Consider the following 12,214-nt stretch of genomic DNA (forward strand, 5'->3'; position numbering starts at 1 on the left):
ACAGCTAAGAAACACACAGCCACCACGTTGGATGTCGTTAACGACTGTTTTATTCAAATCTAGCGCGCGCCCCTTTAAAGGTAGCGTGAGCTCAGTCACCGCGTGCGTGATGACATCATAACTGCTGCCCCAGGCGTGCACTGGGCTGGAAACATGAGGAAGGGGGAACCCCCGACGGTGCCATCTTCTCATGGCTGCCCCACAGGTGCCGGTTCGCCACAAGAAAGTGCGCTTCCACACAAGCACAAAAGGATACCATTTTGGCAAGTCTGCCAGCACTGTCTAGAATCACAGTATCAATTGGAACTTCTATACAAGATCTGATGACACCACCTGGTATCACAAAAGTCCTTTCTTATAGCAGAGACTCACAGGACACAATCCATTGATGTTATCTATGCCACATTTTGCACTTAATAGTGTCTGACAGCATTATCCCCATTGAGTGATATTATCAAGCCAGTTGACAATTTTTGACACCACAATCTTCTCTGACAGTTTATATCAAACCCCTGTTGTCACATTGATGCCACATGCTGTTATTGGAAACGAACAGTTATTACACCTAATGACACTGTCACACCTTGCAATTCCCAGCAACACTGCTTGACATCAGAGTGCTACCCCTCACCACAACGACCAGGTACAAGATTTCACAGCATAATGACGAGGAGACATTGGACACTACAGCCAGAAATACCTTGGAGCTACTAAATTGGATTATTTAGATTTGGGGATTCCTATTACAGGGCCTGATTCCAGATAATGGTGTGGAGGTTAGTGGACTGAATTAGCATTGGCATTATGGTCGCGGATTGATGCTAGGATCAGAAACTGCATTGTCAACGACATGAACATCTTAGTAAATTCTTTGCCAATGAAACATATCTAGTGATTAATTACTAGCACCAGTCTGTAGTGAAGCGGGTGTAATCAACTCAAAATCTAAGGGCGATATCATGCATCACACCACATCAGGAAGGATTGATTCATCAAAACTCCTTGGAAATGGGTTAATTTCAAGTGGACAAAAACAAACCTTAAGCAAAATTACCGGCTGCCTTGCATTCTAGTCACCGAGTAGGAAACATGTTAATATTGGATTAATATTATATATAAAAATGAGGTGATTAATTTATTATCTTATGCTAACAACTCGCTGACTCACCCATATGTTGCGTATCTAACTGGACAGCGGGCATTTCCTTGAGCTGAATATGTCCAGAGCCTCCATTTCCACACCATCTCAAGCAACACAACACCGACAGCGCCATGTTCCTCGCACTTTACCCATGGACATGACGTCACGCTTTTGCCCGCGCACGTATGGGCACGCACTCACAAGACGCGGAAGCGAGAACGCGCTTCGCACTTGCCTCCCACGGCTCCACCCAGCGACACTGCTGCTCGATGTGGTTCGTGATGAAAGGCAGAGGTTGGCCAATACTTTCCTGCAAAACCGGAGGGTCGAATTCCCTCGATCTATTTTAACCTTTGTTTAGAGTGGCTTTAGCATCTATCCACAAATGATTATTCAAATGAACATCCCAATGATACAGATTGAATGAGGTACCTGCAGTGGAACTCTTGATCACCTAATCACACTTGGTACTTCGGCCCACCAACGAACGCCTATAATTACGAATCCTATTTTCCAGCACGAAGCCATTGTAGTTTAAGTGCTTATTTAAATATGATGTGAAACACGGAAGTCTGCAGACGCCGGGATTGTAGTAAAAACTGAGTAAAGGTGAAAATTGATTTTGGCTCTGTGAAAGAAAAATGAGAGAAAAGGGGAGAGAGAACTAGAGAAAGGGAGGCTGGGGACAGAGGGTTTTAAAATAAACCAGGGATGTTAATGCCATCCAGTTGGAAATGGCCCAGACAGAAGATAAGGTGTTTTTCCTCCAATTTACAAGTGGTCTCAGTCTGGCAGAGCTTCAGACCATGGCAGACATGTTAGCAAGAGAATGGGAATTTAGACATACAGCACTGTAACAGGCCATTTCAGCTCTTGAGTCCATGCCACCAAATTAACCTACACCACGGGTACATCATCAACAGTGAGAGGAAACCAGAGCCCCCAGGGAAAATCTACGCAGACAAGGGGAGAACGTACAACCTTCTTAGACAGCATGGGATTCAAACCCCGGTCCTGCACTAATCGCAGTAGACAGAGCCAAGGTGCTCAACTAAACAATTTTACAGTCTGCAGTCTCCTTTACATTCACAGAGATAGGCCATGTTACAACTGCAAGCCTGTGGTTAGCCCTATTTATTTCTGTATTCATTACCTTGACCGATGAAAGGAAGTATGCCAAACACCTTGTTCACCACCCTCTCTAGCTTTGTTTGTCACCCTTATGGAACTAGCATCTATATCCCTGCTCATTTATTTTCACAACACTCCATAGAGCCTTATCATTCACCCAACCCAGAGTGCAATACCTCACACTTGTCAGAGTTCAATTCCATCTGCCATTTCTTGGCCCATTTTCCCAGTTCTTCAAGATCCTGATGTAATCTTATATAACCTTCACATCCATTATACCACAAATTTTGGTGCCATCTGCAAACTTATGAACTGATCCATAATACTCCACCACCACTACCACCCTCAGTCTGATATCAAGGCAATTCTGTATCCAATTAGATAGGTTTCCCCCTGGATCTCATGAGAGCTGATTTTCCAAAGTAGTGTACCATGTGGGATCTTGTGAAGGACTTTATTATAGTCAATATCTATTACCCTCTCTTATTAATCTTCTTGACTAAACCAAAAAACTCAAGTTTGTGAGGCATGATTTTCTATGCCTAAAGCCATGCTGACTACTCCTTTCCAAATACAAGTAGATATTGTCTCTCAGAATCCCCTCCCATAATTTACCCACGACTGACATGTAGTTCACCAGCCTGTCATTCCCTAGTTTATCCTTGGAGTATTTTTTTAAAAAACGGCACAGCATTAGCAAGGTTCAACTTTTTTGGCACTTCATCTGTGCTTCACAATGAGGTGAACATCTCTGCAAGACTCCTACAATTTCTTCTCTTGTTTCCCATAATGCACTTAATCAGGCCCTGGTATTATCTACCTTTAAGTATTATCTACCTTTAAGACCACCAAGTTCCCTAGCCTCCATCTTTCTTCAATTTACTTCTCCTGAGTTCTTTAGCCTCTATCTTTCTTTAGTTAGTTTTGAGATCAAAGGGCAGACAGCATGGATTTATCATAGTAAAGACTTGACTGACAAATCTTTCTGAATCTGATCAGGTCGTCACAAGGAAGGTTGGAGTGCATTTGATGTGGTCTCTTGGAATTTTAAAAATGGATAGATAATAGCAATTTGTGTCTGGAAGACTTCATGGTGTGATTTCACACAGATCAATACTAGATTTTCTTTCTTTGAAATATAGAAATGCATGCATACTTGCTTGTATGGCCTGGAATAATACATGCCTAAGATATCATAGTTGGCAATGAGAAAGATATTTCTATTTTGCTGGAGAATGGCTGTAAAATTGTAAAAATTCCTTCAATTCTGAGTAGTTTGATAACATTTGGGAAGGACAAATGGGGAGAGTTGATATATTAGTGGTAGGAGACTCTGCAGAGGAACTCTGGGATATTTATGTACATGTGCAAATTGGCTGAAGTTTAAAAAGTCTGTGAGCATAAGGCAAACTAGGCAACTTCATTTATTGGTCAATGCATATAAGCAATAGGCCATGCTAAAACAGAGTAAAAAAAACTTATTAATCTCTGCTCAAATAAAATGCATAGCTCTCTTTTAAGTGTAGGGAGGGGAATGTAGGGATTATTCAGAATGACTTACAAGTTACCTTTAGGAGAGTAAATCCCAGGAAAACATCTGGTCCAGATGGAGAATCTGGCAGAGTACTGAAAACCTGTGCTTACCAACTAGCCAATGTTTTCATGGATATCTTCAACATATCACTCCACAGAGCATGGTATTCACCTGTTTCAAACAGGCCTCAATTGTCTCAGTGCCCAAGAGTGTGGTAATCTGCTTAAATGACTACCAACCAGTGGCATTCACAATCCACAGTGATGGTATTTTGAGAGGCTGGCAATGAAGCCTATCAGCTCCTGTCTGAGCAGTGACATGGATCCTTTCCATTTTGCTTACCTCAGCAACAGGTTCACAGCAGATGCCATCTCCTTTTACTGAAAACCCTGGAACACTGGCCAACAAAGATGCATATATTAGGATGATCTTTATTGACTACATTTTAGCATTCAACACAATCAGGCCATCAAAATGAATTCCATGACCTGGGCCTCAATACCCCACCGTATAATTGGATCCTGAATTTCTTCACCTCCGGACCCCAATCAATTCAGATTGGCAAGAACATCTCTTCCACAATCTCCATCAGCACCAGAGCACCACAGGGCTGTAAACGTAGTCCCCTGATCTACTTACTTAACAACCGTGACTGTGTAGCTTGATATGATGACAACAACACCACCATTTACAAATTGGCTGATGATACCACAGTAGTGAGCTGCATAAGGAGGCGATGAGTCAGGATACAGGAGGGAGAAAACTTAGTTGAATAGTGTAGTAACAACAACCACTCACTTATGGTCACCAACAACAAGGAGCTGATTGTAGACTTTAGGAAGGGAAAGTCAGTGACGTACGATCCAGTGATCATTGGGGGAAATCAGAAGGTTGAGCAAATTTAAATTCTGGACATCATTATCTTGGAGGACCTTTCCTGAACTTAATATTCTAACGTCACAGTGAAGAAAGCACACCTGGAGTTTATAGTGGTTCGGTATAACATCGGAAACCTTGGCAAACTTCCACAGATGTTAAGTGTCAAGTGTGCTGTCTGTATCATGGCCTGGTATGGGGGTATTGAAAACTGCAAGTTAGTGAACACAGCCCAGTACATCACAGGAAAAACTCTCCACACTATTGAGACAATCTACATAGATTGCTATCGTCAGAAAGCAGCAGCAATCATCAAGAACCCACATCACTCAACTACTATGTTCTCGCTACTGAGTTCTAGATGCCACAAGAACAGTACCATTAGTTTCAGGAATACTTACTATCCCTTTATTACCAGATTCCTAAACAACAGACTCAATCAGAGACATTTTAGGACTCTACTTTGCACATTATTACTGAATATTTCTTTCTGTTTTTGCACAATTTGTTTAAATCTCTTTGTTTGCACGTCTCTCCTTTGTATATTCATCTTTTCTTCATCATATAGTTTACACTACCAATGAGTAGAAATTCTGCCTGGCCTGTCTATATTTCTAATTCTGACATCATTTTTTATGTGATGTCATGTAGTACTCTGACAATAAATTTGAACTTGAATGGCTCATTTGACTGAGAATTATATCTTTAGAGAAGAGTTTTCGACAAACAGACTGATGTTAATGGGATGGATAACAGGTACATATAATAAAACCCATTGTCCGGAATTCAAGCTATCAGCAAAAAAAAAAATCTGAATTAAGAGAAATAAATAAAAAAATTAAATGTTTAAAATTGTAAAAGTAAATGCTCTCTGAAATAACACAAACCTTTGGTGAAGATGGGAACAAATATTCATACAAAGGGGCAGGAAATGATGGTTTACTCCTACTCCTACTCCCAACTATTTTGTTCTTGAAAAATCTGATCACCTTAAATTGTAAAATTCACTATGGTGTCTTAGAATATTAATAATTGAAGGATTTACAACCAACTTCCGTATGCATCACAGAAACCAGTTTACAGTTCATTCATTTCACTCTAGGTAACATACATGAATTGTTATATTCTTACACAAATCAAGTTTGACAGTCCAATATGAAGATGCTCTGATTAAAAACTAAAATTAAAATAATAAAGGGATAAACACCCCACTGGTTGAAGCTATTTATCACAGAAAGGGTATTTTATTTGTGAGTGGTCATTTATCTTTGTGCCAAGATGTTGCTTGCAGGAGTTTGCCAGTTCATCAATGACTCTTTCAATGTCAAAAGGTTAACGGTTAGGAATGTTTGATGATAATTTCACTGGCAACTCTGTAGAAAATGAACCAGATTATTTTTGCATGTAGTGGGCCCAGACAACTATCAGGTATGTATGCTAAGTAGCAAGTTACATTTATGCCACATAAATTAGAAAAGGTCAAACCCTAACCTGAAACTATACTAGCCACGTAAATAATGTGGCGACTTGAACAGACCCACCTCCCGACTCCCCCAAAATCTTTCCCATAATCAGGAATGTAATAGAAGTCATCATCTCTGAGGATCTTTCCTGGACCCAACACACTAATGGCATCATGAAAAAAGCATGTCAGCATCTCTACTTCCTCAGGAGTATGCAAAGGTTTGGTAAAGACATCAGAAATCCTGCCAAACTTCTACAGATGTTTGGTGGAAAGTTAGTGACCAACTGCATCATATGGGAAACAAAACCCCTTCACATAAAGCCCTGCAAAAGGCAGTGGACACTGTCTAGGGCATCACAGGCAAAATCCTCTCCACCATCAAGAACATCCACAGGGAATGCTGTCATTGGACAGCAGCAATCATTAGAGATCCACACCACCCAGCATACATTCTGTTCTTGCTACTACCATTAGGAAAAAGGTATAGGTGCTACAAAACATGCACCACTCAGTTCAGGAAGAGCTGCTACCCCTCCACCACCAGAAACCAGATTAATAATGAGAATGAAGATTTATTTGGGATTGGTAGATCACAAAAACTGGGAAGTTCATGAAAAGACAAACTCAGAAACATTTACCCCTCAACAATAAATCAGGGAATCATTTAAGGATTCTTACTTTTGCCTTTTATCCCCCTCTGCATTGCAGTTAGTTTACATTTCTTTATTTGTTTACATGAGTACATTGAGTAGACTTGTTTTGCACTACCACGAAGTTGCCTGAAGGATAAAGAATCATGTGATGTTGCATGAATCAAGAATCATGTTGCATGTGATGTCATGTACTCTGACAATAAATCTGAAATCCATTTGCCCAAGTTGAGACTCTCTAATACTCAAAAAGAATAGTAGGAATATCTCAAATGCTTTTGCTTAGATATATCTGGCCAGAAATACCTGGGTCTGTCATTAATCTGCTGTAGGTTTCTGCAAAATGTAAAAGATTAAAAATGAGAACTGAAATTTATTTGGGATTGGTAGCTCACAAAAGCCCCCTGCTGGGAAGTTCATGAAAATTCAAACATTTATTTAGCTCTACTAACAAAGCAAGAGAACAAAAGCAAAAAGAATCAAAGTATAGATGGAAATAAAAGTAGATTTTTTAAATATTTAAAAATGTTTCCAGACTGACATTGTACCATGCAGAATATTATAATTGTTGCTAACTGGTATTTTAGCCAGTATACTTCAAATTAAATGAAAATGACTTTATCCTCACTGTACGTTGCCATTTAATTTCTGAAGAACAAGAGTATTATTTCTGGAAGGGTCAAGCTTTGCTTCTTAATGTACATTTGTTCTTTTTCTTTGGCTTAGCTTCACGGACGAAGATTTATGGAGGGGTAATGTCCACGTCAGCTGCAGGCTCGTTTGTGGCTGACAAGTCCGATGCGGGACAGGCAGACACGGTTGCAGCGGTTGCAGGAGAAAATTGGTTGGTTGGGGTTGGGTTTTTCCTCCTTTGCCTTTTGTCAATGAGGTGGGCTCTGCGGTCTTCTTCAAAGGAGGTTGCTGCCCGCCGAACTGTGAGTCGCCAAGATGCACGGTTTGAGGCGATATCAGCCCACCACACAAATCTGCAAGAAGGACTATTATTATTGTTGTTGACTATTAAGAATCCTTCGCAGTAACACTTCCCTGTCAGCATCAACATTATGTTTACAACATACTGCTGCCAGCATTATGTTTACAACTGTGTTGCTTGGAAACACCACGGACAAGTTATTAATCATTGTATTGAATGAATGCAGCCACATAAGTAGATATCACCAAACTCGTTGAAAATGAGTAAGGCAGAGGTTGTAATTCTAAATGTTGGGGGAATGAAGTATTCAACCTTTGCTATCACACTCAAGCGCTACCAAGACTCCAAGTTAGCACATGCATTGGATGGAGCTGAACCTGACTTTCGAATAGTCAATGGGGAAATTTTTGTTGACAGGGATGGCAGTCTATTTCGGTACATTCTGGACTTTTTGAGAACTCGTCAGCTCAACCTTCCTTCTGAATTCTCGGATTATGACAGATTAATGAGGGAAGCAGAATTTTATAATTTGCCTTTCTTGGTTGAACTTGTCAAACAGGATCGGCTGAAGCAAAGGCTCGAGATCTTGGAGGTGAGATACACCCTGCAGGAAACCTACTCCTTTTTTAGAATCTTTGGTTCCTGCAACAGCACCATTGAAACATTAGCCGCTCGTGTTATGATATTTTCAGAGCAGGCTGGGCAGAGCTGGAATAATTCTTCCTTAGTTCAGAGACCCTTGGTTCCAATTTCATTGCAGCGACCTTCTCACCATGATCTAATTTTTCAATGCGGAACTGACTTTTCAGCTGGAGACAAGTTTGCAACCAGGTAAATTGCTAAATCTTAATACCTGATGGTGAATTGTTTTGGTTTTCGGCCACAGAATTTCGGCAAGGTGTAGTGTGTGGTTAAGCTTATCCTTAACTTCCACTTCCATGTACTAGAACCTGGAAGTCATGAGGGATATTGAGTATCTAATCTTTGGCTCAGCACTGAACAGAGAGGGAGCACAAATATTGAACGCCATTAAATGCACTTTGCATCTGATTCCTCAAAATTTTAATTGGTATATGTTGCAAAACCCCAGAATTAATCCGGGGTGTCGGAGCCAAAAATGGAGGAGGGGGGAAGGATGTGGGTGTGTATATCAACTATTATATGAGTAGATACAGTTATGTAGAAAGACTGGAGAAGCTGGGAATGTTCTTTCAGGTAAGGGTGAAAGATAATTTGGTGAAAGTATTCAAAATCATTACGGGGTTTTGGAGCAAGTGAGGGTATTGGAGTAAGGGTTGCAGATTGAAAATGATTGGCAAAAGAATCACAAAAGCTACTAAGACAGGGTGAATTAATTGATCAGGAATTTGCTCCCTGAAAAGATGCTGTAAGTAAATTTGATTAGCTAAAATGGAATTAGGGATGTGACAGAAAAAAAGGGTAATAGGGCTACATATATTACTCTTGCAGACAGTGGCATATCTAGGTCAAGTGGCATGTCCACCCCCCAACCCCCCTTTAAAAATTACCACCACACTATCGGTGCCGCTGCCACATGACATAGTTTCCATTTTAAGTGCCTGACACAACCACAGATTGTGGATACAGGTTGCGAGATGCCTATCTGTCTTTACCCCTTCCTCCTGATCACTGGGAGCCTATATTCTGGTGATGGAAGTCTGTCAGAAGTTTGTTTAGGAGCAGGATATGGGGCAGGCTGTGGGGAGATTGGTGAGGTATTAATTGGAAAATCTCCATGGGAAGCTGGGGCAGGCCTGTCAGTGTGCAGTTGGGGGTGGGTTGTCATTGTGCGGATGGCCAATGGGGCCATCAGGGGCCGGCTGTGACAGCCCCACTGGCCGCTCTGGCCTTCGGCCCCACTTGTTGGTGCCAGCAACTCAATGGGCAAAATGGCCTTCCCTACCCATAATCCCCCATGCAGCTGGAGAATTCTAAAGCTGGTCTTTAAATGGGGCAACTAAATCTTTCTCATCAGAGGCAGATGGAGCCTTGATTTATCATCTCATAAATTAATTAATTTTAATTACTGCTCCTCAGAAGTTGTATGAATTTCTTCTGCTGGAGACACTGACCGTAACATTTCTAGCTTTGAAGGCACTTATGGCAAATGCAGGCTGAAGATATCAAATCAATAGCCACACTACTAACAATGAAATATCTTGTTTGTAGGGTGATTAAACATTACATCTCACAGAAACTTCTTCTGAATTCAATGGACACATTTATGATTAACAAGCACACATTCCCTTTCAGATATGTGTCCATTCAACCAGATGAAAGAAAACTCATCAATGGCTCTAACGTCCTGGGGTTACTCATAGACACATTACTGAGAGAAGGGTTTTGCCTTATAAGCACCAGGGCTGTATCCCCCACTGAGAAGATTGAATGCTACACATTCGAACGAAACAGGAGAACTGAGAATTTTTGCATAGCCAGTGGCCAAGGAGAAGCAAGTACTAATGAAATACCTATTCAAACAGAAAAGCCAAAATCCAGATGGAGGTAACACATTCAAGATTGCTTATTTTGCAAAGTTGATCATCTTGCTCATGATAAAATAAACTTTGGGGGGGGGGGGGGCTTAGTTGGGGAAACCAAGTTTTAATTGTAATTTTTGAAAAATTTTTTTTATCATTTCATTTATCAGAATCTATTCTCATAAGTTACTAAATTTGTTCTTTTGAAGCAGCAGTAGTGAAAACATTCATGTAAACCACCTTACAATAAATACAAAAAAGTGAACAAAAAGGCAGTGGCTGGTTTATTGATTATTCAGGAATCTGATCAAAGAAGGGAGGAAGCCGTCCTCGTGTCACTGAGTGCTCATCTTTAGACTCCTGTACCTTCCACCCCCCCCCCCCCCACCCAATGGAAGCAGAGTGAAGAGGGCATGGCCTGGGTGATGGAGGTCCTCGAGGATAGAGGGTGCTTTAAGTCACCACCTCTTGTAGATGTCTTCAGCAGAGTGAGATCTGATGCCTGTGATATCACAGGCAGAGTTAACAACCCTCTGGAGATTTTTTCTTGCCCCGAGCATAGGCACCTCCTTAACAGAGTGTTGCAACCAGCCAGAATGCTCTCCACGTCACCTGTAGGTTTAAGAGCCTTCAGTGACATATCAAATCTCCTCAGACACTTCAAATTATAGCTGCAGCCAAGACTTCTTTGTGATTGCATTGACATGGAAGTTCCAGAATAGATCCTCGGAGATGTTGACACCCAGGAATTTGAATTTCCTGACCCTCTCCACTACCGAGCCCTCAATGAGGACTGGGTCATGTTTACAACATCCTCCTAAAGTCCACAAATATCTCCTTGGTTTTGCTAACGTTGTTGGCGAGCTGATCTACCACCTTCCTCGTGTACGCTTCTTCATTGATGTTTGTGATTCTGCCGACAACTGTGGTGTCATTGGCAAATTTTTTGATAGCATTGGAATTGTGCCTGGCCACACAGTCGTGGGTATATAATGAGTAGAGTAGTGGCCTAAGGACTCATCCTTGAATTGCACCTGTATTGATAATCAGTGAGGAGGAGATGTTGTTTCCAAATCATACTGAATGTGGTCTTCCAATGAGGAAGTCAAGAATCCAGTTGCAGAAAGGGGTAGAGACCCAGAGTTTGTAGCTTCTTGACCAGCATTGAGGGAATAATGGCGTTGAAGGCTAAGTTGTAGTTGATGAGCAGCCGTACATCTGAGTTGCTCTTTGAGGTGATCCAAAGGTGAGTGGAGAGCCAGCGATAATGTTTCTGCTGTGGAGCATTCATGACAATAGGCAAATTGCAATGGGTCCATACTTTTGCTTAGGTATGTGTTAATTATGGCCATGACCAGCTTCTCAAAGCATTTAATCAGATGTTAGTGCTACTGGGCGATAATCATCAAGGCAGCTCACACTACTCTTCTTGGGCATTGGAATGATTGATGCCCTTTTGAAGCAGGTGGGAACATCCGACTGCAGCAATGAGAGGTTGAAAATGTCCATGAACACTCCAGCTAGTTGATTGGCACAGATTTTCAGTGCCAGGTACACTGTCAAGGTCTGATGCCTTGCGATGGACAGATATCACAGGGTCCTCAGCCTTTGTAGGAATTCGGTAGGCACTGTTGGGTTCTCCTTAAAGTGGGTATAGAAGGTGTTCAGCTAATAGGTAATGAAGCATCACTGCCATCCATGGTGTTCACCCTCACTTTATAGGCTGTAACGTCTGCATTCTCTGCCAGAACTGGTGTGTATGTCTCTAACTTCCACTGGAATTTCCACTTTGCTTCAGAGATGGCCTTCCGCAGGTCGTACATGTTGTAGAGATCTAGATCCCAGCTCTTAAACTTGCCCTCAGCAGATTGCGAATCCTGATTCATCCAAGGCTTCTGGTTGGGAATACCTGGTACATGCCTGTGGGCACACACTCGACCATGCAAGTCTTGATGAAGTCTGTGTCAAGCCTGTGACTTGAA

At 41.5% G+C, this 12,214-nt stretch overlaps 2 protein-coding genes across 4 annotated transcripts in view; one reads left to right on the forward strand and one right to left on the reverse strand.

Moving 5' to 3' along the window:
- Positions 1-1,322, reverse strand: part of LOC138738791 (SPRY domain-containing protein 7) — a 43,499-nt gene extending 42,177 nt beyond the window's left edge. Inside the window, exon 1 of one of the 3 annotated variants that reach the window (XM_069889722.1) lies at positions 1,169-1,322. In XM_069889722.1, the coding sequence (XP_069745823.1) occupies positions 1,169-1,274 (106 nt within the window). In that variant the 5' untranslated portion in view covers positions 1,275-1,322. The remainder of the gene's footprint in view (positions 1-1,168) is intronic. The other 2 variants (XM_069889721.1, XM_069889720.1) reach the window with 2 other exon arrangements.
- A 6,668-nt stretch (positions 1,323-7,990) lies between these two features.
- Positions 7,991-10,319, forward strand: LOC138739838 (putative potassium channel regulatory protein). The gene is made up of 2 exons (XM_069892383.1): positions 7,991-8,562; positions 10,006-10,319. Exons 1-2 carry the CDS (start codon positions 7,991-7,993, stop codon positions 10,259-10,261), a joined length of 828 nt encoding a protein of 275 aa, XP_069748484.1. The 3' UTR covers positions 10,262-10,319.
- The last annotated feature ends 1,895 nt before the right edge of the window (positions 10,320-12,214 follow it).

The sequence above is a fragment of the Narcine bancroftii genome, chromosome 7 (genome assembly GCF_036971445.1).
Source record: "Narcine bancroftii isolate sNarBan1 chromosome 7, sNarBan1.hap1, whole genome shotgun sequence".
In the NCBI taxonomy this organism is placed as follows: domain Eukaryota; kingdom Metazoa; phylum Chordata; class Chondrichthyes; order Torpediniformes; family Narcinidae; genus Narcine; species Narcine bancroftii.

What these genes read in the sequence shown, in the direction of transcription:
- LOC138739838 (XM_069892383.1), top strand. Translation starts at nt 7,991, where the DNA reads ATGAGTAAGGCAGAGGTTGTAATTCTAAATGTTGGGGGAATGAAGTAT. An exon ending in GGAGACAAGTTTGCAACCAG is followed by an intron (nt 8,563 to 10,005) that starts GTAAATTGCTAA and finishes ATTCCCTTTCAG; the next exon opens with ATATGTGTCCATTCAACCAG.